This window comes from Dipteris shenzhenensis, chromosome 23 (assembly GCF_047967505.1).
Source record: "Dipteris shenzhenensis isolate YYH24624 ecotype China chromosome 23, Dip_SZ_1.0, whole genome shotgun sequence".
Taxonomy (NCBI): Eukaryota; Viridiplantae; Streptophyta; class Polypodiopsida; order Gleicheniales; family Dipteridaceae; genus Dipteris; species Dipteris shenzhenensis.
Window position 1 is genome coordinate 1,950,843 of NC_141618.1, and position 23,610 is coordinate 1,974,452.

General features: G+C 42.8%; 1 protein-coding gene and 1 pseudogene across 1 annotated transcript; one reads left to right on the top strand and one right to left on the bottom strand.

The window, feature by feature from the left end:
* Window positions 1-6,324: 6,324 nt before the first annotated feature.
* Window positions 6,325-9,266, bottom strand: LOC147886848 (pentatricopeptide repeat-containing protein DOT4, chloroplastic-like). Its single transcript, XM_087394634.1, has one exon. The coding sequence runs from the start codon at window positions 8,715-8,717 to the stop codon at window positions 6,747-6,749; it is 1,971 nt and encodes a 656-aa protein (XP_087250760.1). The 5' UTR covers window positions 8,718-9,266; the 3' UTR covers window positions 6,325-6,746.
* Window positions 9,267-10,922: 1,656 nt separating this feature from the next.
* On the top strand, window positions 10,923-11,074 carry LOC147886849 (5.8S ribosomal RNA; annotated as a pseudogene).
* Window positions 11,075-23,610: the final 12,536 nt, after the last annotated feature.

The window sequence follows — 23,610 nt, forward strand, 5'->3', positions numbered from 1 at the left end:
GCACTATGTTTTCTGAGTTCCGTTCTTCAGTTGTGTCTGAGTATTGTCTATTTTTGATCGCTCCACTGCAAATCCTATCGTTTCTCTATATGGTATCAGAGCCATGGTGATCTAAAGACCCCAGATCTCTAGTGATCTAAAGATCCTGCTGCTTCATGGAGGCCATAGGTACAGGGAGCATCACTCCTATTAACATATCAGTTTCCTCTTCATTCCGTTGCGCACTACGGGAGAGAAATCCATCTTCTACTCCCATCCTTCCCTCCCTTTCTTACCTCCATCTTCTACTCCCATCCCTCCCTTTTCAGTTTCAGGCTTGACACTCCCCATTCCTTTGAACAAGGAGGTCATGATCCTTCATCTCTACCAGATCTCCATCGGCATCGACTTCCAGGATCTACAAGTTCTCCCTAGGCGGGACCCTTTCTATTCAGATGTGTCTTGATGTTTCAAAACTTCTACATGCATGGAGGCGGGGATAGACTCCTCTCTCCTGAGGTCCAAGATCGGGCACACGCTGGCTCACTGTTCAGCTCCGACCTCTTCCTTTGGCGGAATCCTACCATCTCTGGATTATCAGTGTTGCTACGACATATTTGTTCTTTACCTTTGCTTTTCCCTCCACCTTTCGGCGGTGAGAGGGGGTGGCTTATTCCCTCGAGCTTCTCTGTGTTCTTATTTCTGCTAATCATACGTGTAACTATGGCACTTGAGGAAGTGAACAATTCCCTTGCAGGGCACTCCTCTTGTCACCTTCTCTCCATTTTTTTGCATTGCATCTCTTGGGCATTTCACAGGGATAGCCACCACCACCGTCCACATCCCTACACGAAGCTCCAAGCACACAATGTCTGCCCCTCCAAATTGGCAATTGAGAGGGGGTGTTAAGCAACTAGCAATCCCCATTTTCTGGGGCACACATACCAGCTTGCAGGCCAGCCAAAAGGTCTGCAAGCAGGGCCAAACCAGTGGCCAGAAAGGGCCAGAAATGGCCGACCAAATTCAAGCTAGCGAGCTGGTCCGACTGACCAAAACTAGCCGACCAGCTGGCAGGCCCACCGACCAGCTAGCAGGCCCACCAGCTAGGTCTGGCCTATAAAGGCACTAGCCCCCCACACTCTCCATGATAGGACAGGACCTGCAGCTGCTCCTCATCTCCGCCATCCTTTGCTGCAGCCCTGCGTGCTCCAGATCTACCTCTCCTCTTCACATCTGCTCCTCTGCTCCAGATCTGCTCCTCTGCTTCAACTCTGTCCCTTCTGCTCTTCTGCTCCAGTTCTGCTTTCTGCCATCTTCTCCTACCTCTGGACAGGACCTGCAATTGCTCCTCACCTCCTCCATCCTTTGCTGCAGCTCCTCCTACTCCAAATCTGTCCCTTCTACTCCAAATCTGCCCCTTCTGCCCCAGATCTGCTCCTTTTCTTCATCATGTTGCTATTCCAGATAGCCTGAAGGTTCCTTCCTCAGAGCATGCTGGTTTTCAGCCATTTCCTAGGGCCGCTCTAGCCTTGCATCATCTTCATCATCATCAAGCTACACGGAGGACTGCGTTTTGCTCCCTCTGCTACTATCTTTTCTGCTATTTCTCTACATAGAATCATCTTTCTGATTCACCTCAGCGACAGTCCTTGAGACACAACGGCTTGAGGTTCTTGTATTTAGTTTTTCATATTACCGATAGGCACTATGTTTTCTGAGTTCCGTTCTTCAGTTGTGTCTGAGTATTGTCTATTTTTTATCGCTCCACTGCAAATCCTATCGTTTCTCTATATGGTATCAGAGCCATGGTGATCTAAAGACCCCAGATCTCTAGTGATCTAAAGATCCTGCTGCTTCATGAAGGCCATAGGTACAGGGAGCATCACTCCTATTAACATATCAGTTTCCTCTTCATTCCGTTGCGCACTACGGGAGAGAAATCCATCTTCTACTCCCATCCTTCCCTCCCTTTCTTACCTCCATCTTCTACTCCCATCCCTCCCTTTTCAGTTTCAGGCTTGACACTCCCCATTCCTTTGAACAAGGAGGTCATGATCCTTCATCTCTACCAGATCTCCATCGGCATCGACTTCCAGGATCTACAAGTTCTCCCTAGGCGGGACCCTTTCTGTTCAGATGTGTCTTGATGTTTCAAAACTTCTACGTGCATGGAGGCGGGGATAGACTCCTCTCTCCCGAGGTCCAAGATCGGGCACACGCTCGCTCACTGTTCAGCTCCGACCTCTTCCTTTGGCGGAATCCTACCATCTCTGGATTATCAGTGCTGCTACGACATATTTGTTCTTTACCTTTGCTTTTCCCTCCACCTTTCGGCGGTGAGAGGGGTGGCTTATTCCCTCGCGAGCTTCTCTGTGTTCTTATTTCTGCTAATCATACGTGTAACTATGGCACTTGAGGAAGTGAACAATTCCCTTGCAGGGCACTCCTCTTGTCACCTTCTCTCCATTTTTTTGCATTGCATCTCTTGGGCATTTCACAGGGATAGCCACCACCACCGTCCACATCCCTACACGAAGCTCCAAGCACACAATGTTTGCCCCTCCCAATTGGCAATTGAGAGGGGGTGTTAAGCAACTAGCAATCCCCATTTTCTGGGGCACACATACCAGCTTGCAGGCCAGCCAAAAGCAGGGCCAAACCAGTGGCCAGAAAGGGCCAGAAATGGCCGACCAAACTCAGGCCAGCCAGCTGGTCTGGTCGACCAGCTAGGTCTGGCCTATAAAGGCACTAGCCCCCCACACTCTCCATGATAGGACAGGACCTGCAGCTGCTCCTCATCTCCACCATCCTTTGCTGTAGCCCCGCCTGCTCCAGATCTACCTCTCCTCTTCAGATCTGCTCCTTTGCTCCTTTGCTCCAGATCTACTCCTCTGCTTCAGCTCTGTCCCTTCTGCTCTTCTGCTCCAGTTCTACTTTCTGCCATCTTCTCCTACCTCTGGACAGGACCTGCAGCTGCTCCTCACCTCCTCCATCCTTTGCTGCAGCTCCTCCTACTCCAGATCTATCCCTTCTGCTCCAAATCTGCCCCTTCTGCCCCAGATCTGCTCCTTTTCTTCACGATGTTGCTATTCGAGATAGCCTGAAGGTTCCTTCCTCAGAGCATGCTGGTTTTCAGCCATTTCCTAGGGCAGCTCCAGCCCTGCATCATCTTCATCATCATCAAGCTACACGGAGGATTGCATTTCGCTCCCTCTGCTGCTATCTTTTCTACTGTTTCTCTACATAGAATCATCTTTCTGATTCACCTCAACCACAGTCCTTGAGACACAACGGCTTGAGGTTCTTGTATTCAGTTTTTCATATTACCGACATGCACTATGTTTTCTGAGTTCCGTTGTCTGAGTATTGTCTATTTCTGATCGCTCCACTGCAAATCCTATTGTTTCTCTATATGAAGACCAGCTGCCAAACCATAAACAGAGAGGGCCTGCATGAAGGCACCAAGATCATGGGGTGTATTCTTCAGGGTAAAGAAAGAATCATCAGCATAAGCTTGAGCAACCATGCTGCAATTAGCATCCAATTCCAAGCCATGAAGTGATCCTGTAGCCACAAGATGATCAATATATTGCAACATAGGATGAGTAGCAATGGCATGCAGTAAAGCACTGAGAGGGCATCCTTGGCAGACCGAACAACGAAGAGTCCACTCATAAGAGAGATCCCCAGAAAGAATGCAAGCCGCATTGCTATCTCTATAAAGCCAGTGAATAACCTGCTGCATTTTTTGTCCAAACCCTAAAGCTCGCATAGTTTGCGAGATGAAATCCCATTGAACTGTGTTAAAGGCTTTTGCAATATCTACCTGCAAGAGTAGAACATCCTGCTGCATGTATTTGGCATATTCAATCCCAATATAAGCATTGTAAAAGTTATTTGTGATATGACGATGTGGAAGAAAGCAATATTGGGAGGAATGCAACCCATCATGCAAATAACCTTTAATCCGATCAACCACCATCTTGGCAATGATCTTGTAAATGATTGGCATGAGCGTGATTGGCCTCCAATCACCAAGTGAATCACGTAGCTGCTTTTTGGGAATCAGCTTGAGAAGACCCTTTTTCCATGACACAGGCATCTGCTGATTTTGCCATGTTGTATGTACCATTTACTGCTAGCAAGGTAAATTTAAGAAGATCCCAGAATGCAAGAAAAAATTCAATAGTGAGACCATCCCATCCTGGAGATTTCCAACTGCCACAGGATCTCAGTGCATCAGACAATTCCCTTTCAGTGAAGGGATGTTCAAGTTTCAAAGCCTGAGCATCAGACAGAATTGGATGGAGGAGAATGAGTATCCAGATGCCTAAAATGAGTGGAGAAGTGCTGCACACATAAATCAGCAAGCTCTGAACGAGATGTTAACCAAGAGCCATTAGGCATCCGGATCCGACAGATATTAACAACATGTCTTTTCTAGTGTAAACTCTTTAAAAATTGCTTGGAAGAGCAGCCTTTATCCAAAAATGCCCGTTGTCTGGATCGAGTTTTCCATTTAGCAAGCTTTCTGCGATCATTGGATTGAAGAGAGAATTGAGCCTGACATAAGAGCATGCTTTCCTCTGAACACAAAGGATGAAGATGAGCAAGCTCAGTCAAACTTTGACAAGTAAATTTGGCATGTGCTACAGTCTCCCTTGTGACTTGCATATAGGACTTGCCATAATCTCAAATAACTGCTTGCATCCGAGCAACAAAAGCCTACCAGGCATAATCCAAACCAATGTGTATCTAACGAGAGAGAGGCTGAATAGCATCAGAGACCAAGGCTTTAAAGTCAGCATGCCCCAAATAACTATTATTAATCAGCAAAAGCCTTCGGCAAGGTAAATTCATGTAAGGAAAGCCTCAACCAAAGAGGAGCATGATCTGAATGTATGAAAGCATGATCAACCCAAATTTGACAAGTTAAGCCATCACAATGCTGTGGATCAATTTGATACCATCTGTCCAAGCGTGTCCGATAAGAAGATTAAGCATTATGCTGAAAGGTATAGCCCGGAAGCATGGGCTGTAATTCCTTCCAAAGATCAACCACACACACACACACACACACAATCTATTCCTACTTCCCCTTCCCTTTAAATCCTTAATTCTGACCCTTCTCTACTTCACACCCTACCTCTACCCTCACTAATTCCACCCCTCATTATCCCTCCCCTCTCTCCATCTATTCGCTCTCCCCCCCTCTCTCACCCCCCGCCCTCTATCCTCCTCTTTGTCTATCCTCCCCTCTCTCTATTCCCCCTTTTTTAATCCTCCCTTGCCCCTCTTTTTTCTCCTCTCTCCCCGAAAAAAAGCCCCCTGCTGAGGGGTGTTCGAAATATTGCAATGTTTAAGGCATTGGCCGATGTATTAAGTAGGTAGGTGGGTTAGGGGCACTTTTTCCTTCTAAGGTTCTTCTCCCTAGCCACAGTTAGTGGTAGTTTAGGATTGAGTGAGTTTTAACTCAAAAAGGTTTACCTAGGGTTTTAGGTATTGTCATGTTGACAGCCCCTTTGTACTTTCATTCTTGCAACTTCCATTCAGGATTGCTCCATGTTTTTGCTCTTCCCTCTATCTCCACTTCTCATAATTGGTCCTCCTATCTCTGCACTTTGGGCACACCTGCCCCTACTTTGGGCCTTAAAGCGGTGTGGAGAACAAGCCACCTACACCCTGTTAAAGCAGGCCTTGAAGCTGGCAGTACCCCTGCAGAGCACAGGCCCCACAGCCCTACACCCACTCTTATCTGCCAAGTCTGTACAGCAAAGTGCCAAGAGCCATACCTGCCATTAAATGCCACCATACCATTTTTTTGACAGCAGTACAGTTGTGATTTTGCACCTCCAATCGCACACTGTTCCCAAGCCTCCACGTCTGACATCTTGGCCCCTCGCCCTCCTTTGGCTGCCGTTTTCTGTTTGCCCCTTTGAAAAAAGGTCAATTATGGAGTAAATATAGCCGGCAATGAAAGGAAGCAGTCATAACTGATTCAATGGTAGGCACAAGAATAATATTTCTTTTTGGTGGGGGCTATATTATAATGTATTATGATGACATCCTTGTACTGAGATTCTATATCCTTTACCTCAATAATCATACGGTTATGCATATTTGATAATGTACAAAATCCTAAGAACAACCATGAAAATCGCAAGAACACTGAACATGACAAAATAAATCTTCAAAAAACAAATTGACGAACCACTGCATCCAGAAAGATCACGAAAAAATCTCAAGCTATATAATTTGCAGAAGGCATCGAACCTTCAAAGAAATTGCAAGCTTGGTTTCTGGAAATCACATATTCAGAAACTGCATATTCAGAGATCACAACAGCTCACCTCCTTTACGCAACTCAACACACAATTAGCTGGACTAACTTTCATCCTCCTCCAGTCCACATCACCTCTCTATTATTCTAGCATGTATATTTTTTATAGGACGGACATAGGATGCTGTACATACACTAGCATCAATCATAGTTCCCACAGGTACAGCTTCGTTGCTTAAGTCCAAAAAGTAGCTCACGTCTCCAATAGATGATAATTTCGTGCTCAATCTTTCAGCATCATCACAAACTCCAAGACATTTCATTCTGCAATCTTTCTTTGCGTCATTGGATGCATATTACGGACATATCCTTCCTCCCGATTTTGACAAGAGATTTTCTAGCTTTCCACATATATCTTTGGTTTGGGAATGTCTTGTGTCCCCCACCACAATCTGCAAACCTCAGTCCAAATTTATTGCTGCCTTCTTCATGCTTGTTCATTCCCTTTCATGGCACCGACCTCCTTGTCCTCCTGCATGTGAGCATCTGCATAGATATTAGACATGAAGATGTAGGCTGCAGCATCCTTTTCATCCAAGCTCATTGCATGTACGAAGGCCCGTCTTCCAAGCTCCACATTACCCCATTTTCGACAAGCACATAGCAAAGTATGCCACACCACAAGATTAGGTTGGAAAGGCATCTTCTCCACCATCGCCACTGCCTCCTCTAATTGGCCTGCACGGCAAAGAAGATCAACCATGCAATTATAATGCTTGATAGTTGGAGTGATGCCATAGTTTCTGCTCATGGCCTCAAAGTACTTCTGGCCCTTATCCACCAGACCCGCATGGAGGCATACTGTAAGGACACTAAGGAATGTGACTTCGTCTGGCTTAAGGCCTTCTCCTCTCATTCTATCAAGCATATGGAAAACAGTTTCACTTTCTCCAAGCAGGGCATGTCCTGCAATCAGTGCAGTCCATGAGATTGCATCTCGAATGAGGAGCTTGTCAAAAACCTCCTGTGCTTTTGCAAGTGAGCCGCATTTGGCATACATGTCGACCAAGGAGTTACCTACACAAGGGTCTGTTTCTAATTTCTGTCTGACAATTTCAACATGCAATTCTTGGCCATTGTCTATGGCTCCTATGCTGCCACAAGCTTTCAAGCTGCAAACAAATGTGATCGCATTTAGAGACACACCATCTAGTTGCATCTGTTCAAAACAGTTCAGTGCTTCCTTACCATGTCCATGTTCAGCATATCCTGCAATTAGTATGTTCCACAAGACTACATCCCGAACTGGAAGCTTGTCAAATACATCTTGTGCTTTCGTAAGCAAGCCATATTTGACATACATATCAACCAAAGTGCTGCCCACAAATGGATCTCTTTCCAACCCTTTTCTGGAGATTTCAGCCTGTATTTTTTGGCCCTTGTCTATGTCTCTTACGCTACTACAAGCTTTTAAGCTGCAGGCCAACGTGACAGCATTCGGAGACACACCCTCTCGTTGCATCTGCTCAAAACAGTTCAGTGCTTCCTCATTAAGCCCATGCTCAACATATCCTGCAATTAGAGCAGTCCATAATACTGCATCTCGAACTGGCAGCTTGTCAAACACTTCCTGCGCTTTTGCAGGCGAGCCAAATTTGGTATACATATCGACTAAAATGCTGCCAACAAAAGGATCTCTTTCAGACCCCTTTCTGGCAATCTCAGCATGTATTTCTCGACCCTTATCTATGGCTCGTATGCTTCCACAAGCTTTCAAGCTTGAAACAAACGTGAAAGCATCCGGAGACACACCCTCCAATAGCATCTGATCGAAACAGTTCAGTGCTTTGTCACCAAGCCCATGCTCAGAATATCCTGCGATTAGTGCAGTCCAAGAGACTACATCTCGAACTGACAGTTTGTCAAACACTTCCTGTGCTTTTGCAAGCAAGCCGCATTTGGCATACATATCGACCAAAATGCTGCCAACAAACGCATCTATTTCTGACCCCGTTCTGGTAATTTCAGCGTGTATTTGTAGGCCTTTTTCTGCATCTTTCAGCCTAGCACAAGCCTTCAGTAAGACCACAAACGTATACTTGCTAGGATGTACACAATCCTCTTGCATTTTCTGGTACAGGTTGAGTGCATGCTGCGATTCTCCACATTCAATATAACCTTTGATAAGAGAAGTCCAAGAATGCTCATTCCGATCAACCAACCTGTTAAAGACCTGCTGAGCATAGCACATGCTTCCACATTCCACCAGCATTGGGACAAGGTAGTTCCCGAGATATCTATGAGCTTCCAGCCCACTTTTGCACATGTAGGCATGCAAGCGTTTGGCATACACTATATTTTTTTTTTTCCTGTATTGTTGCAAGATGCACATAAAGTTCTCAAGAGAAGGCAGCTGAGGCATCCGTTCCAAAGAAGTAAGAGACACCTCCAAGCTCATCGTCTTCAAGCCACTGTTCTCTCGCAGTTCGTGTGCTTAGATGCACTCCAGACCAGAAGTTGACCTCGCAATTGTTGCCATACTCCGACCAGAAGTTGGCCTTGCGATTGTTGCCATACTCCGATAGCTCCTCCACCAACCCATGGTCTTCCGAGTTTGACTGTGCCTCTTGGTGATTTGATCCTTGGGTTTCTCTATTCACAACAGGCTCGTAGCTTACATGCGCAAATCAGTATGTCCAATCGTGGCACAATTACACTGACCACATTGAAAACCAATTGCCAGACGTGTGAGAGGGGGGTTGTTTCGCAGTACCTGAACGCCAAACTTTCGAGATACTCCCAGTAGCTCCGAATAGGCGTCGGTCCTACAGCACCAGCTGGGGACCTGCATGCAACACAGAATTTATGCCCATTGCTTAGCATGATGCTGGGGCTCTCCATGGCTGTTCTGAATATTGCGGCCAAGGCACCCCAAAATCTATCGAGGCTGCCCACAGACAGTCCAGAGATGTCTCCGAGTTCAAGCAGGCCAATGGCAGATAGTTCCATGCCGGAAGTGCATGAACTGACTAAGACTTCAAAATGGGCTTTGAGCAATTAACGATGTTTACACACCAAGTGCACCCGTGAGAAATCATCCACGTGCATTAATTGCACCATGGGCGGGTACTAGTCTGTAAACACCCTTAGATTTGGAATTCTAGAAGCACAAAGGTGATGTTGATCCAAGGATCCTCCATGTGGCATCATCAGGTTTCACTCATCAAGGTCGACAACACGTGACACAATGTTGGCAGCATGTCAACTATCTACGTAGGCAGCATGTTGCACAATGTCAACTATCTATGTAGGCAATGATGACAAAATTTGGTAGTTTGATTTAGGTGACAATAAGCATGAAAACAAAAGTGTCAAAAGAGAATGTAATAATGAGTGAGAATACTCCACATGAGCTTAATCTAGAACTATTCCAATTCATAGCAATAAAATAACAGAGAATCTCTTATCAATTGGATAGATGAATCAACAACATGGAATTAATTTTCAAGAGGTTTGGTAGCGCAAGCAAAGAAATGTACAATCTAAATTCCATCATTGACAAAGAAGAAAATGTTGTGAATTTAACAATTCCTTGCCCTTTATGGTACAAAATGTTTGAGGATGTATGTGAATCATGCAGCATGGGTAAAATAGGCATGTGTTTCATTTCCACTTCATACTTTGGATCGTTTGGACATTTGGGGTTATGCCTCAATCCTTTTATTAAATAGAGCTTTGTATTTCATCAAAATCACTAAAGATTATTGCAAAAAAAACATGGATCTATTCCTTGAACAAAAAATAACGTTGCACTTGATGTGCATACAATGGATACAAGGCACTTGCAGAGAAACCAAGTGGCGAATTCATCAAAATTCTCTGATCTCGTAGTGAAGATGAATGCAAATTAGATGATTTCAATGCATTTTGTCGACATAGAGACAGTTAGGGGCATTCATATTTTAGTATCAAAGGTAAATTCTTGAATTTATGAAAGACGAACTCTACTATGAGAGAATTTAACATGGATGCTTTCATGAATCAAGAATGAAAGTTGGGGGCTCGAAGATGAATATCACCTTTAGTCTCAACCATAATTGCCAGCTATTTACTTCAATGACTACACATGTACCTTATGGGAACCCAAAGTATTTTAGTTTTAACAATAGTATGGTCGCAATGCTAATCCTTAAAGGAATTGATGGAAGGGAACCACTAGGAGTGGAGACTACAACTTAATCTAACTCAACATGGGAAAACTTACTAGGTCTACACAGATTGATAGCTCTTTCTTTATTCTATGCGTGGTGGTGCATGATCATTCTCAGTTGGTGGAGGGATTTCTCTAGTTAACTCCATTATGGACAAGATCTTAGCCTACTAGCCAGCTACACAAAGGATCCTCTTCATGACCAGCTTCTTATAGGGACTATGGTCATCCAAGTTTGAGGCAACAATAGGTTTGTGATGCACGTAGATGTTCTAGGTTGCATTCATACTAAACACGGATGAATTCAATGAGTTTATGACTTTGAGTAAGCGGCTTGAGGAATCATTTTGTGATAGGGACATCCATGCCCCACCATAGGGCTATAGAGTGTAAGGCATACAAAAGATGAATTGGTGTGAGTTCTCTCCCATGGAGGCATAATACAATTAAATTTTCCATCAACATTGGATATATTGGCTCGTGCAATGATGAAGAATGCACGAAATGCAATACATAGTGTGAATTGTAGAATTCCACAAATCATCGAGTCTTTGAATATAATTTGCACCCACAGGTCATTTAAGGGCATGCTTCTTTGAGCATTCTCACCACAACTATATGTAGTGTGAATTGCAGAAATTCCACAAATCATTGAGCCTTTGCACCCTTGGACCCATGGCCCTCCCCATGTATATATAAATATTAATATTAATATAACTATAACTATATGTGTGAGAGTGTGTGTGTGTGTGTGTGTGTGTGTGCGCGCGTGTGTGTATGTATGTATGTATACGTACGTACATACCTACATACATGCATGCATGCATGCACGCACGCGCGCGCACACACACACAGATATATGCAAGACAATATTGTTATTCCACAACAAAAATGTATATATACTTGACAGGGATGACATGAAGAAAAAAAAAGTATATTCCTAGTGGCCATCATGGTATACAAAGGACCTAAAGCAATGCTTTTGTTGGATGAAAATGAAATGTATGTCTAGGACTATGTGGTAAATTGTCAACAATGCCAAATCAATGAAGTGGAATGCTCTAATATTGGAGGCATGTTACATATTGGCTTTGACAAAGTCTGGGCTGGATGCATGGAGCAAAGTGGATTGCTCACTGGCCCTAGCTTTTGTTAACTAGTGCCTACATCTTCTCAATTTCCTTTATTTTTGAATTTGTTGGGTTAGCTCTTTGCTTGTAGTCCCTTGTTGCTCATGAAAGGACTTTAAAATTCCCATGGCATTTTCAACTTCCATTACAGAGGCACGAGTTATCATATATTGCCATTGAAGTGGCCTTCTATGTGGTTGGATTAGATACCAAAAACCGTTTAGATGGTGTCATATTACTATCTCAAGCTCATCCCCAACAGCTTTGGACTGTTTGTCAAGTGTTTTGGCAGTTACCTTCTTTGGCATCAACTTTGTCTTTTTTATTTTCTTTGGCTTGGAAGGACTTTCTTACAGGTTCTCCCCAACAATGGGTGTATCCCATAAGCTATCTACTAGAGAGATCTACCAAATGTTGACTAACGTGCCTCATCTATACTGTATTTTAAGGTTTGCAAATCTACAAATGTTTGCCACTTTAACTTTTGAGCATGCATGCCATGCTTTTGGTCGGATCTCTCCTCTGTTTGGGGGACATAGGCATCTCTGGCAACATGACCTTAGATTTTTCAACAAAATTGTAAGAGGGGAAAAATAAAAGGAGCTACCTTCGAATGTTTATTTGTGTTGCTTAGGTCCTTCTTTGTGACCTCGCTCATTAGCCTGGAGTGAAGGAAATTAGCCCAAGATACCTTCTTACCTTTCTCTGCTGCTCAAAAAATTGCATAGTTATCTCTACTCATTGTGTTGATCTTTACAAGGAGCTGAATCCTCTCCAATGAATCTTCTCCAAGTACCACTCGAATTGTTGATGGCAATGGGGATCTTGGACATTATTGATAAAGAAATAATCTTTTGATGTTTCCCGAATTCTTTTCTCATTTTAGCCTCAATGTCTTTATCAAGAGAGCTCTTCCTAGGTTAGAGGTAGGTTAGAGACCTATTAAATTAGCTGTGGATTCACCCTCAACCCTCGCGCATGCATGCCCATTGTTTTTTGGAAACTCTCGTATTGCTGCGGCATTGGGTTGGGATTTCCACACATTCCAAGGTAAACTAGCAAATGCAAATAATCCTACCTTTTGAAGCCACTTACAATTGTGATTGAGGTCTAAGGAGACCCAAAACTCTTTGAAGCTTGCTTGGAGCATCTGATTTTTTTCGGATGGCAGGAGTGCGTCTTCATTCAACTTGTCTTCTTCGAGCAATTCAATCACCAATGGCTTGAGCTCTGTGATGTTCTTTTTGGGGGATTTTTCAAACTGGTGTTTGGCCTCTTTTCTTCGTCATTGCTTCTGCAGCGATGATTGTGGCACTAAGGAGTGCCAATTGCAAATTGTCTATAATTGGAGCTTGCGATTGTGCGATTGAGAGTGAATGCTTGGGAGCCATGTAGCTTGTGAACTTCGTAAGAGTGGAGTAGCGTGTCAATGAGAACTAGAGATCAATGCATGTGAACTGAGCCGAAGTACAAGTGTGATTTGTAGCTTTCCGTGCACATAGTCAGTTTGTGCATGTGGATTGTGATTTTGTGCCCAACTCGTGTGAGAGTGGTTGTCAAGTGGAAGATTGATTGGCTCTCGTACGATTTGGAATAATCGTGATGATGTTGGGAGTGTTCCATCGTTAGTCAAAACCTTGTGTAGAGATCGAACATTGATGGGGGAGCAAGGCCTGGTGTGGAAGTCAAACATCGATGGGCGAGGCCTCGAAGAGGAGTCGGATGGCGGTGTGTCTCATCACAATCAGATGTGTTTGGGTATGCGTTTGGCTGAGGTGTGGATCAATGTCGCATCATTGCCTCTTTGTTGTTTCTAAAGTGGGAATGAGGTCGTCAGACTTGTGGGTGGGCTGCAATCGGAGTGTGGGCCCGATCGAAGTATGTTGAGTGGGGTGGATTTTGCTTGGCGATCATTGTCTTCCACTTCTACTTTATTCACCATGATTGGATGCCTTGTCTTGTGGCTCCCAATTAGGAGGGTGTTCCTCTTTTTGTGTCGTCAATAGATCGGGGTGTGGATAGCTGTCCGTTGTCTTCTTGTCGTGTAGTGGTGAGACATTGTACTTGGCTCAGTCAGCTTCTTCCAAGCTTGTGGTGGGCTGGCTTATGTGCATATTACGTTGGTTATGCGATGTGCACGAGACAATGTCATGGTTGTGGAATGCCTCGGAGTTGGTGGTGTGGCATGTGCATTTGTCAAATTGCCTTTAGTCTTGGAAGATCGATTATTTGATAGAGTAGGCCAATGGTCAGATGTAGAGATCCCTTCTTGCTAGTACCTGTATGACATAAATGGCAATTTCATGTTGAGGAATGTCATTATTAGAAGTGATTGTACTCACCAGATGTACCTTGGGTGCTAAAGGAGGCCCGATATAGGGCTTGAGCCAAAATCCATTTACTGGTTTGTTGAAGACATTGCCATGAAGGTGAACTAATTGAAAAGTACCTTGTTCTAGCACATCTATTACTCTGTATGGGCCATCATACCTAAGTTTGAATTTCCCCGACCTCTTTCCCAATTTTGTGTTGAACATGAATACAAGATCACCTTTTTTGAATAGTTTGAATTTTATGTTTCTATTGATCCAAGCAACTCTTCTTTTATTAATAATGTTAGCACTATATGAACTCTAAATCCTATCCTCATCCAATTGTAATAGTTGTTGAAGCCTAAAATGGAGTGATGCTTTTGGGGAAAGTCTGTGTTTTGCAACCACTCTTAGGGTTCCTACCAGAAATTCCATTAGAACTATAGCTTCACATCCATATACCAATCGGAATGGTGTCATACCTATAGCCACCTTGTAGACTTTTCTCAGTGCCCATAATATAGAATCAAACTTTTGTTCCCAATCTGTAGGGTTGTCAGCCACCACTATCCTCCTGAATATTTTTTTCATGCTTTTGTTTGTACTTTCAGCCTGACCATTCCCTTGTGGGTAGTAGGCTATTGATTTCTTGTGAAGGATCATATGTAGTTTTGTGGCTTTTTTGATTGTCTTGTTGATGAAGTGTGTCCCCCTATTTGATACAATTTCAATAGGGACACCAAATCTTGTGGTAATATTGTGGTATAGAAACCATGTAGCAGATTTTATGTAGTAGATTTTACTTTGCTGTCTTTGAGGGCTATAGCCTCCATTTACTTTGTGCAATAATCAATTGCACTTAGGATGTATTGGTTTTCCTATGTACTTTGTTGCTGGGTTGATGGGACCTATAAAATCTAGTCCCCATTTTTGAACTGGGCCTAATGCAAGGATGGGTTGATGTGGCATTCTATCATGATCAAGTGGTCTGTCATCTCTTTGGCATGGTAAATAAGATTTTTTATAATTATGAGCATCTTTAAGTATTGTTGGCCACCATAAACCTGCTTGCATGATCTTTCTTCCTGTGATTCCCCCTCAAAAGTGGCCTCCTGTTGATCCTCCATGAGCTTCTGCCAAGATAGCCTTTTGCTCATGACTTTGTACACATCTCCTTATGACCTGATCTATTCCTCTCTTATAGAGAACTCTTGCAATGACCAAATAAGGCTTGATTTGCAAGACAAGCTTTTTCCTTTGATCTCTGGTTAAAGAGTCAAGGATTAGACCATCCAGTAAGAAAGAATAACCTTTTATCGTACCAATCTAGAAGATTATCTATTCGGAGCATGAATATTTATGCATCAAGCAGCTCATTTGGTATTCTTATCAAATCTTCTCCTGATGTCAACCTACTCAAGTAATCTACAATAGCATGATGTTTGTCAGGCCTATGTATACTTGAATAATCAAATTCCTCTAGCAAGAGCACCCATCTTGCAAGTCTACTAGTCAGTTGGGGTATAGTCAGTTGAGTGCTTGATGATCTACATGAAAAATTACCTTGTTTCCAAGTAGGTAGTGCCTAAACTTGTGCAATGCATATACCATTCCAAGTGCTTCTCTCTCAGTGACTGCATAATTCTTCTCATGCTTTGTCAAAATTCTACTGGCATAGTATATTGGTCTGAACCACTTTTCTCTCTTTTGTTGCATTAAGATTGCACCAACAGCCACATTTGATGCATCCACAAAAACATGGAGTATGGATGCTATGGCTAACATCTTCTTCAAGATATCAAAGGCTTCTTGTTGTTCTTTCCCCATACATATGATTCTGATTCTCTTGTCAGCTTAGTTAGTGGATAGGATATTTCAGATAAGTATCTTACAAATCTATAATGCAATTTGATTTGACCAATGAATCTTTGCAATTGCTTAACAGTCTTTGGAGGGTTAGCCTTTTGTGTCACTGATACCTTCTTGGGATCAATTTCCATTCCTTGTTCAAATATGATATGTCCTAAAATGGCTCCTCTTTTGATAGCAAATGCACATTTAGCAGGGTTGATAGCCACTCTGCACTTTTCAAAGCATAGTCAAAGATGATCAAGGTGCTCATTTCTTTTGCCAAATACTGAGAAATCATCCAAAAAAACTCGCATGAGAGTTGTTAAGTATTTTGCAAATACATTTTGCAAATACATCCTGGATGTACTTCTAGAAAGTTGGTGGTGCATTCTTGAGTCTAAATGTCATTACATTAGATGTAAAGACTCCCCACTCAGTTATAAATGATGTTTTATCCTAGGCTTCTAAGGCCATTCTAATCTGATTATAGTCACTGAATCCATCAAATAAATTGTAGATTTCATGACTTACAACTGCATCTAGGACCGAGTCACAAAATGGGAGTGGGAATGGATCAGTAATTGTTGTAGCATTCAACTTTCTATAGTCCACACATATTCTCAATTTGCCTTTCTTTTTTGGAACAATGACAATTGGTGACAACCATGTGACATGATCCAATGGATATATAAATCCAACTTTGAGTAGTTTATCTAGCTCCTCTTTTACTTGTCTGGCATTATTGGGGTTCATTCTATACATTCATTGGACCATTGGAATTGCATCTTTTTTCAAGTTGATCCTATGTTGACAGAATGTAGGATCTGCCCCTTTCATATCAGTATAGTGCCATGCAAACACATCTTTGAATTCCATTAGCAAATGTCTAGCTGTTCTTTGAATGGCTTCTGAAGCCCAGTGCTTATAAGAATTTTTTGTGGTTAATGGCAATCTCCAAGATTCATCTCCTCTAAGTCATCCTCTTTTAGTCTTGTAGTTCGATTCATGTGTTCTTCAAATTGTTGCTCTACCTCAATAATGGCCTACACACATGTTTTACAATTGTCCTACAAGATATCATCCTCAGTTTTTGATTGATCTACATCTACATCCTCAGTTTTTGATTGATCTACATCATTATCCTTTAGTTTGACAGAGTTTGCATATGACTTCTGTTCGATTTTGTGTGCCTATTGTTGAGATATCGAGCTCCACTCGCGATATGCCAGGGTGACTGTTGTGCATTTATGTCACCGACTTGTTAGCTGGAGATGCGGTTGGTACACCGCCCACGAATAATAGCTGGATGACAGCTATCCTTATCTACACTAGTTCGTGGCTCAGTTAGTATGCCACCTTAGTTAGTTGAGTTTGGTTTGAGACCCACATATAGGGTTCTTCTATTTCTTTGTATAAGAGTTCTTTTGGCTTTCACAACTAAGAAGAGGAAAACTGTTTTCAACCTCCACCTTTGTGTGTATTCCCCCATTGTGTATGTGAGAAAGCTGCAAGTGAGACTCCTTCCCTCTCTCCCACTATCTTCACATTCGTGGTAAGGAGCTGAAGAAAGCAAACTAAGTTCGCAGTGTCCTGGTAAGAGGACAAGTGTTGCTTTCCTTTTTCGAGTTTGGGAGCAAATCTCTTCAGGTAGCATAGCTGGAAGTGCAAGAGTGCACTGTCTCAGATTGAGACGCCCTTCGCGGTGTGGCGAGAGGGCATTATATTTCGGGGCCCGTTTTGGAGGCGAAAGTTCTTCGCAGGCACTCAAAAAAAGGCCCTGTTTTTGCTGTGCGACCACTGTTCTGCAGGTCGGTGAAAAGTTGCCGCAGAAATTGCATCGTATGCCTATGCACAGAGACATTGGGAGTTGCAGAATCATCCTTATTGCCTGTTGATGCAAAATCGTCACTAGGAAGTGACTGTGTGGTGAAATACCACTTTCGTCAGTTTTGCAGATCTACCCGTGTGAGGCAAAACCTGTGTTTTTTGTAGTAACAGAGTATTTTGCAGTGTTCTATAATGGCATCTGATTCTCTTTCACAGATTGTCACTGAAAAGCTTGACAAGAACAACTTCCAGGCATGGAAGTTTAAAATGACGAATTTCTTGATGGGAAAAGGCTATTGGGAGTTCATTACAGGAAATGAAGAAGAACCTGTTCTTCCTAATGTTCCCAATCAACAGGAAATGCAGGCATTCAAAGGATGGCATGAGAGAGCCGGGAAAGTTATGTACTGGCTGTCTATCAGTATTTTGGACTCCATGATTGTGCATATTCAAGATGCAAGTATGCCAAAGGAGGCATGGGATACTTTGGCAAAAATGTACAGCACAAATACGCAAGCCAGGAAAATGCAGCTCAAGCAGGAGCTGCACAATGTGCAGAGAGAAAATATGAGCATCAATGACTACCACATGAAGGTGAAGAAAATTGCGGATGCACTTGCTTCCATTGGGTCGCCAGTGGATGATGACGATTTAGTTTCTATGACCTTGAATGGTCTAGGAAAGGATTATGCACAGTTCCGGACATCCATTGCCGTCCGTGAAAAATTTCCTGATTTTGAGGAGTTGATTGCTCTTCTAATTTCTGAAGAGCAGAGAAATGGTGGTGCATCTTCTTTAGCAGGAACTTCAAAAGAAACTGTCTTCTACTCAAATGTTGGCAGAGGTAGAGGCAGGGGTAGAGGAGGCCGATTTGCAGGCCATGGTAGAAATCAGAATATGCAGCAAATGCAAGAAAACCAGTCCTATGCAGGAGGACGTGGTAACTCTAGAGGCAGGGGGAGCCAAAGAGGTCGTGGTGGATGGCAGAGAGGCCAAAATGCAAACAGCAATGTTGAATGCTACTACTGTGGTAAAATGGGGCATATGGCTAAAGACTGCTACAAAAAGCAGAATGACATTATGAATGGAAAATTGCAGCAAGGCAATTATGCATCCTCTAGTAGACAGGGTGATGACAGAAATGAGCATTTGTTTATGGTGCAGCATATGACAAATTCTGTGACAAGTGCAGAAGAAAGCAATGATGTGTGGTATGTTGACTCAGGTGCATCAAACCACATGACAGGTCATGCTGAATGGATGCAGGATGCAAGGAAAATGGAAAAACCAGGATTTGTGGAGACTGGTGATGATACTGCACATCCTATTGTGCAGATTGGAAAATTCCTTTGTTTATGCAAGATGGGAAAAAGAAATACTTGTCTGATGTATTTCATGTCCCGAACATCACCAAGAACCTGGTTTCTGTTGGTCAGATGGTTGAGCAGGGCTTGCAGGTCAGATTTAATCCTCATGGATGCTTTGTTGAGGATATGAAAAATAATGGTCGCTTGATAGCAAAAGGAAAGAAGAAGGGCAGGATGTTTACGTTGGATGCGGACATGCCTGAATTGAGTACAGCAATGTTTGCACATGGGACCGGTGTAGTTGCAGATATTGATATCTGGCACAAACGCATTGGTCATGTTAATATATAGTGACTTAAATCAATGCAAGCCCAAAATATTGTTGCAGGATTGCCTAAATTCAAGGTTGCAGAAATGCACAAGGTTTGTGAAGCCTATCAATTTGGAAAACAGGCAAGGAAACCTTTTCCTAGGCATATTCAAGAGAGTAAAAAGCCATTGGAATTAATCCACTCTGCTGTGTGTGTTGAGATATCAAGCTCTACCCCCGATATATCTCCTGGATGACTATCATTTATGTCACCGCCTATGTTAGTTGTACTCGTGGTGTAGTTAGACTACCACGTATGTTTTTGGTTTGGGTTCACATATGAACCACGTATTCTAGGATTTGACATATAGGGTATTTCCCTCTTCTATTGTATTGTTGTTGTTGTGTGAAAAAGTGAAGAAAGGCTTCACCCTCCAACCTTGTGTCCTCTCTCTTTTGTGTGTTGTGAAGAAAGCTGAACTTGAGTCTCCTATCTCTCTCCCTTATTCTTTACATGGTATCAGAGCCTTGTTCGTGGTAAGGAGCTCAAGAAAGCAAGCCAAGTTTGTGGTGTCCTGGTAGGGGTATGCACAGACATATGACATTGATTATGAAGAAACTTTCAGCCCGGTTGCAAGGATGGCAACCGTAAGAGCAGCCATTGCTATGGCTACATCAAAGGGATGGTCTTTGCATCAGATGGATGCAAAGAATGCCTTCTTGCATGGTGATTTGCAAGAAGAGGTCTTTATGGAGCAGCCAGCAGGCTATGTTCATGCTACTCATCCTGAGTTTGTTTGCAGGTTGAAGAAAGCCTTGTATGGCTTGAAGCAAGCACCTAGAGCATGGTCTGACAAGATAGGACAGTATCTTGTCACTATTGGCTTTCAGATTTCCAAGGCAGATTTCTCACTCTATGTGAGAAAAACAGAGAAAGGGATTATGCTGTTGGTCATTTATGTTGATGATTTGATCATCACAGGTGATAGTGATGAAGATATCCTTCATGTGAAAATGCTATTGAGGCAGAAGTTTGAGATGAAGGATTTGGGAGAGCTGCGTTATTTCTTGGGCATTGAGGTGATTAGATCACCAAGTGGGATACAGCTCTTGCAGAGGCAGTATGGATTGGACATGCTGTCCAAATATGGGATGACAGGCTGTAAGCCTATTTCAGTTCCTTTGGAGCAGAATGTGAAGCTGAGCACAGATGCAGGTGAGCTTTTGGAAGACCCTACTATGTACAAACGCATAGTAGGAAGTTTGATTTATATGACTATTACCAGGCCAGATCTAAGCTATGTTGTTGGATTGGTAAGTCAGTTTATGCAGGCTCCAAGGAAACCGCATTTGGATGCGGCTAGACGCATACTCAGGTATGTGAAGTCCACATTGCAGTATGGACTATTTTATGAGGCTGGGGTTCAGATACAGTTGCATGGATACACTGATGCTGATTGGGCTGGTAGTATTTCTGATAGACGATCTACCAGTGGATATGTGTTCTCTTTTGGGAGTGCTGCAGTCACTTGGAGCAGCAAGAAACAGCCTACAGTTGCCTTGTCGAGCACAGAGGCTGAGTACAGGGGTGCAGCAATGGTTGCATGTGAGGTAGCTTGGTTGCACAAGCTACTCTATGATAAGCATCAGTCTACAGATGGGCCTGTTGTCATTTATTGTGACAACATGAGCAGTATACACTTGGCAAAGAACCCAGTCTTTCATGCTAGAACAAAGCACATTGAGGTGCATTATCACTATGTGTGGGAGAAAGTGTTACTAGGTCTTATTGATCTAGTTTATGTCAGCACAGAGGATCAGGTAGCTGACATCTTCACAAAAGCATTGGGCGCAGAGAAGCTGCGCAAGTTCAGAGACTTGCTTGGTGTGCAGGAATTGGGATTGAGCTCGAGGGGGAGTGTTGAGATATCGAGCTCCACTCGCGATATGCCAGGGTGACTGTTGTGCATTTATGTCACCGACTTGTTAGCTGGAGATGCGGTTGGTACACCGCCCACGAATAATAGCTGGATGACAGCTATCCTTATCTACACTAGTTCGTGGCTCAGTTAGTATGCCACCTTAGTTAGTTGAGTTTGGTTTGAGACCCACATATAGGGTTCTTCTATTTCTTTGTACAAGAGTTCTTTTGGCTTTCACAACTAAGAAGAGGAAAACTATTTTCAGCCTCCACCTTTGTGTGTATTCCCCCATTGTGTATGTGACAAAGCTGCAAGTGAGACTCCTTCCCTCTCTCCCACTATCTTCACACCTATGTGGTTTGGACAGTCACATCAGAATGTTGTGGTTTGTTGTCCGAATTAATGTATTTCCCCATAATGCTCAGGGCATCTACCTCAAATAGAGGTACAACTGATGGATTCCTTTAGAGGAACATTTACTCTTCATCTTCTTCTAACTTAGCTACCATGTTGACATCTTCTCCCTACAATGGTTGCATATGGCAAGGGAAAGTTTTCTTTGTTGTTAGAGATATCTTAAGCTTTTTCTTACCTTTTCTAATTGTAATTCTCTCCACTCCCCAATCTTGTTTTACTTTGGCAGCCTTGAGCCAAGGTCTTCTAAGGAGCATGGAGTAGGAGTTGTCTCTTTCCTACATTCAAAGTAAAACAAAGGTGATAGTGAAGCTTAATCCCCATTTGTTGATTTCTTGGCCTCTGAGAATGCCCAGTGTGCTGAATCCTCCTCTAATCATCCATTCATACTTGGAATGGGGCTGGAGCTAATTCATTACAACATAATTTTTTGAACAATTCTTCAGACAGTATGTTTACACTAGATCCTCCATCAATAAAGTACATCAATATTGTTTGTCGTTTGTATACTATATCAATTGTGGGTAATCTGTAATCCACCTCTTCCACATTTGAGGTATAGATATATGCAGCTTCCCCTTCTTCCCCCTCGAGCATTCCTTCTGGTGTTTTAAGAGGGTTTAAGGAGATTGTCATTTTGTAAGCCTTGGAATAATTGTGCCTTAAATGCTGGTACCAAATTTAGTAGTTGATCCAATGTAATTTGGACTTTGGAGTCCAATAATTCTTTGAAGAAGGCATCAGATGGACTATCGTTTGTTGACCCGTGGGCAACGTCCTTTTTCAAGATTACACTATTGTCATGCATGTGATGTATATCCCTTGTCAAATTTACTACTAGGTGTCGGCTATGGCTACTCTCGGCCTTTTGATTACTCTCCGACTTTTGTCTAAGTGGAGTCGGAATATGTGCCTTTAGGGCATCTTTTTGATGTAGCTGACTGTGATTTTGTTGTTCTTCATGATCTGGATGTCTTGCTATGTTTATTTGTCCTAGCAATTGTGAGGGTTTACCATCTTTTGCATGAATGCTCTCCTCATTATTTGTTGGTAATACTGTTGGAAGCTTGAAGTTGGATACTGTGTTGTTGGACTTGGATCCAATTTTGGTTTTCCTGCTTTGTGTATCTAAGCTTCTGTTGCTTCCTTGGCCACATTGATTTGCAGGATTTGCTCTAAGGCTTTGTTTCTAGTCTTTTGTTGTTCAATCTAATCAATTGACTTAATTAAACTCTTAAGAGATCCCCCAAACCTGGGAGTGGTTGTTTATCTTTGGACCTCATTACTCCCATTGCAGCACGTCCTCCTTGTTTTTGCATTTGATGCCTCCATGCTCCACTTCCGGAGATAATTGGCTTCATTTGTTTCTATGGACTGTTTTGACAGTCAAAATATGCTTTTGTTGCATTGGCTCTATCGATTCATCAATGTGAGTGAGAAACACCTTGTTAATTCCTAGTGGTGGTTGGGGTGGGGGATTTGGGTTTCCTCTTGCATTGTAGTGCACAATTGGAATGCCTCTCTCCTCCTTATGCTTACACCATAATTCACACTATGGACCTTGTTTGTTGCCATCCACCCCATAGGTGATTCATGTTGGGTCTTTGTTGAGCTCCCCAATTCTAGTTGTTTTGTCTTCTTGGTGCAATGTTGTTAAATCTTTGCTACATTGGTCCTCCCACTCTAATTTGATTGACTACTGGTGGTGGGGTGACATTTTTTGCTTCTTGAACGTGAGGGGGTACCCTCCCTCTAAAGTTTGGGTTGTACCAACACTTCTCTTTGTCATGATTATCTTTGCCACAATACTCACATGAATTCCTGTCCTTGTTGGGTGATAATTGAAGATTATGTAATTGTTCCTTGATCATTTGCTCTAATCTAGAGTATTAGTTTGAGCTCTTGTCATCTTTCTTTTTATTCTTTGCCTTCTCCTTGGTCTTTTTCCTCTTGTCTTTCTTCCTCTTTTGCCTTTTGCTAGACCATTCCTCTTTGGATTCTTCATCAAAGCTGTCTGACTCTGAGTCATCACTGTCATCATCCTTCGCATCAGAATCAGTTTCAGTGT

Excerpts from the sequence above, each read along its gene's own strand:
- LOC147886848 (XM_087394634.1), bottom strand. The coding sequence starts at position 8,717 with ATGAGCTTGGAGGTGTCTCTTACTTCTTTGGAACGGATGCCTCAGCTG.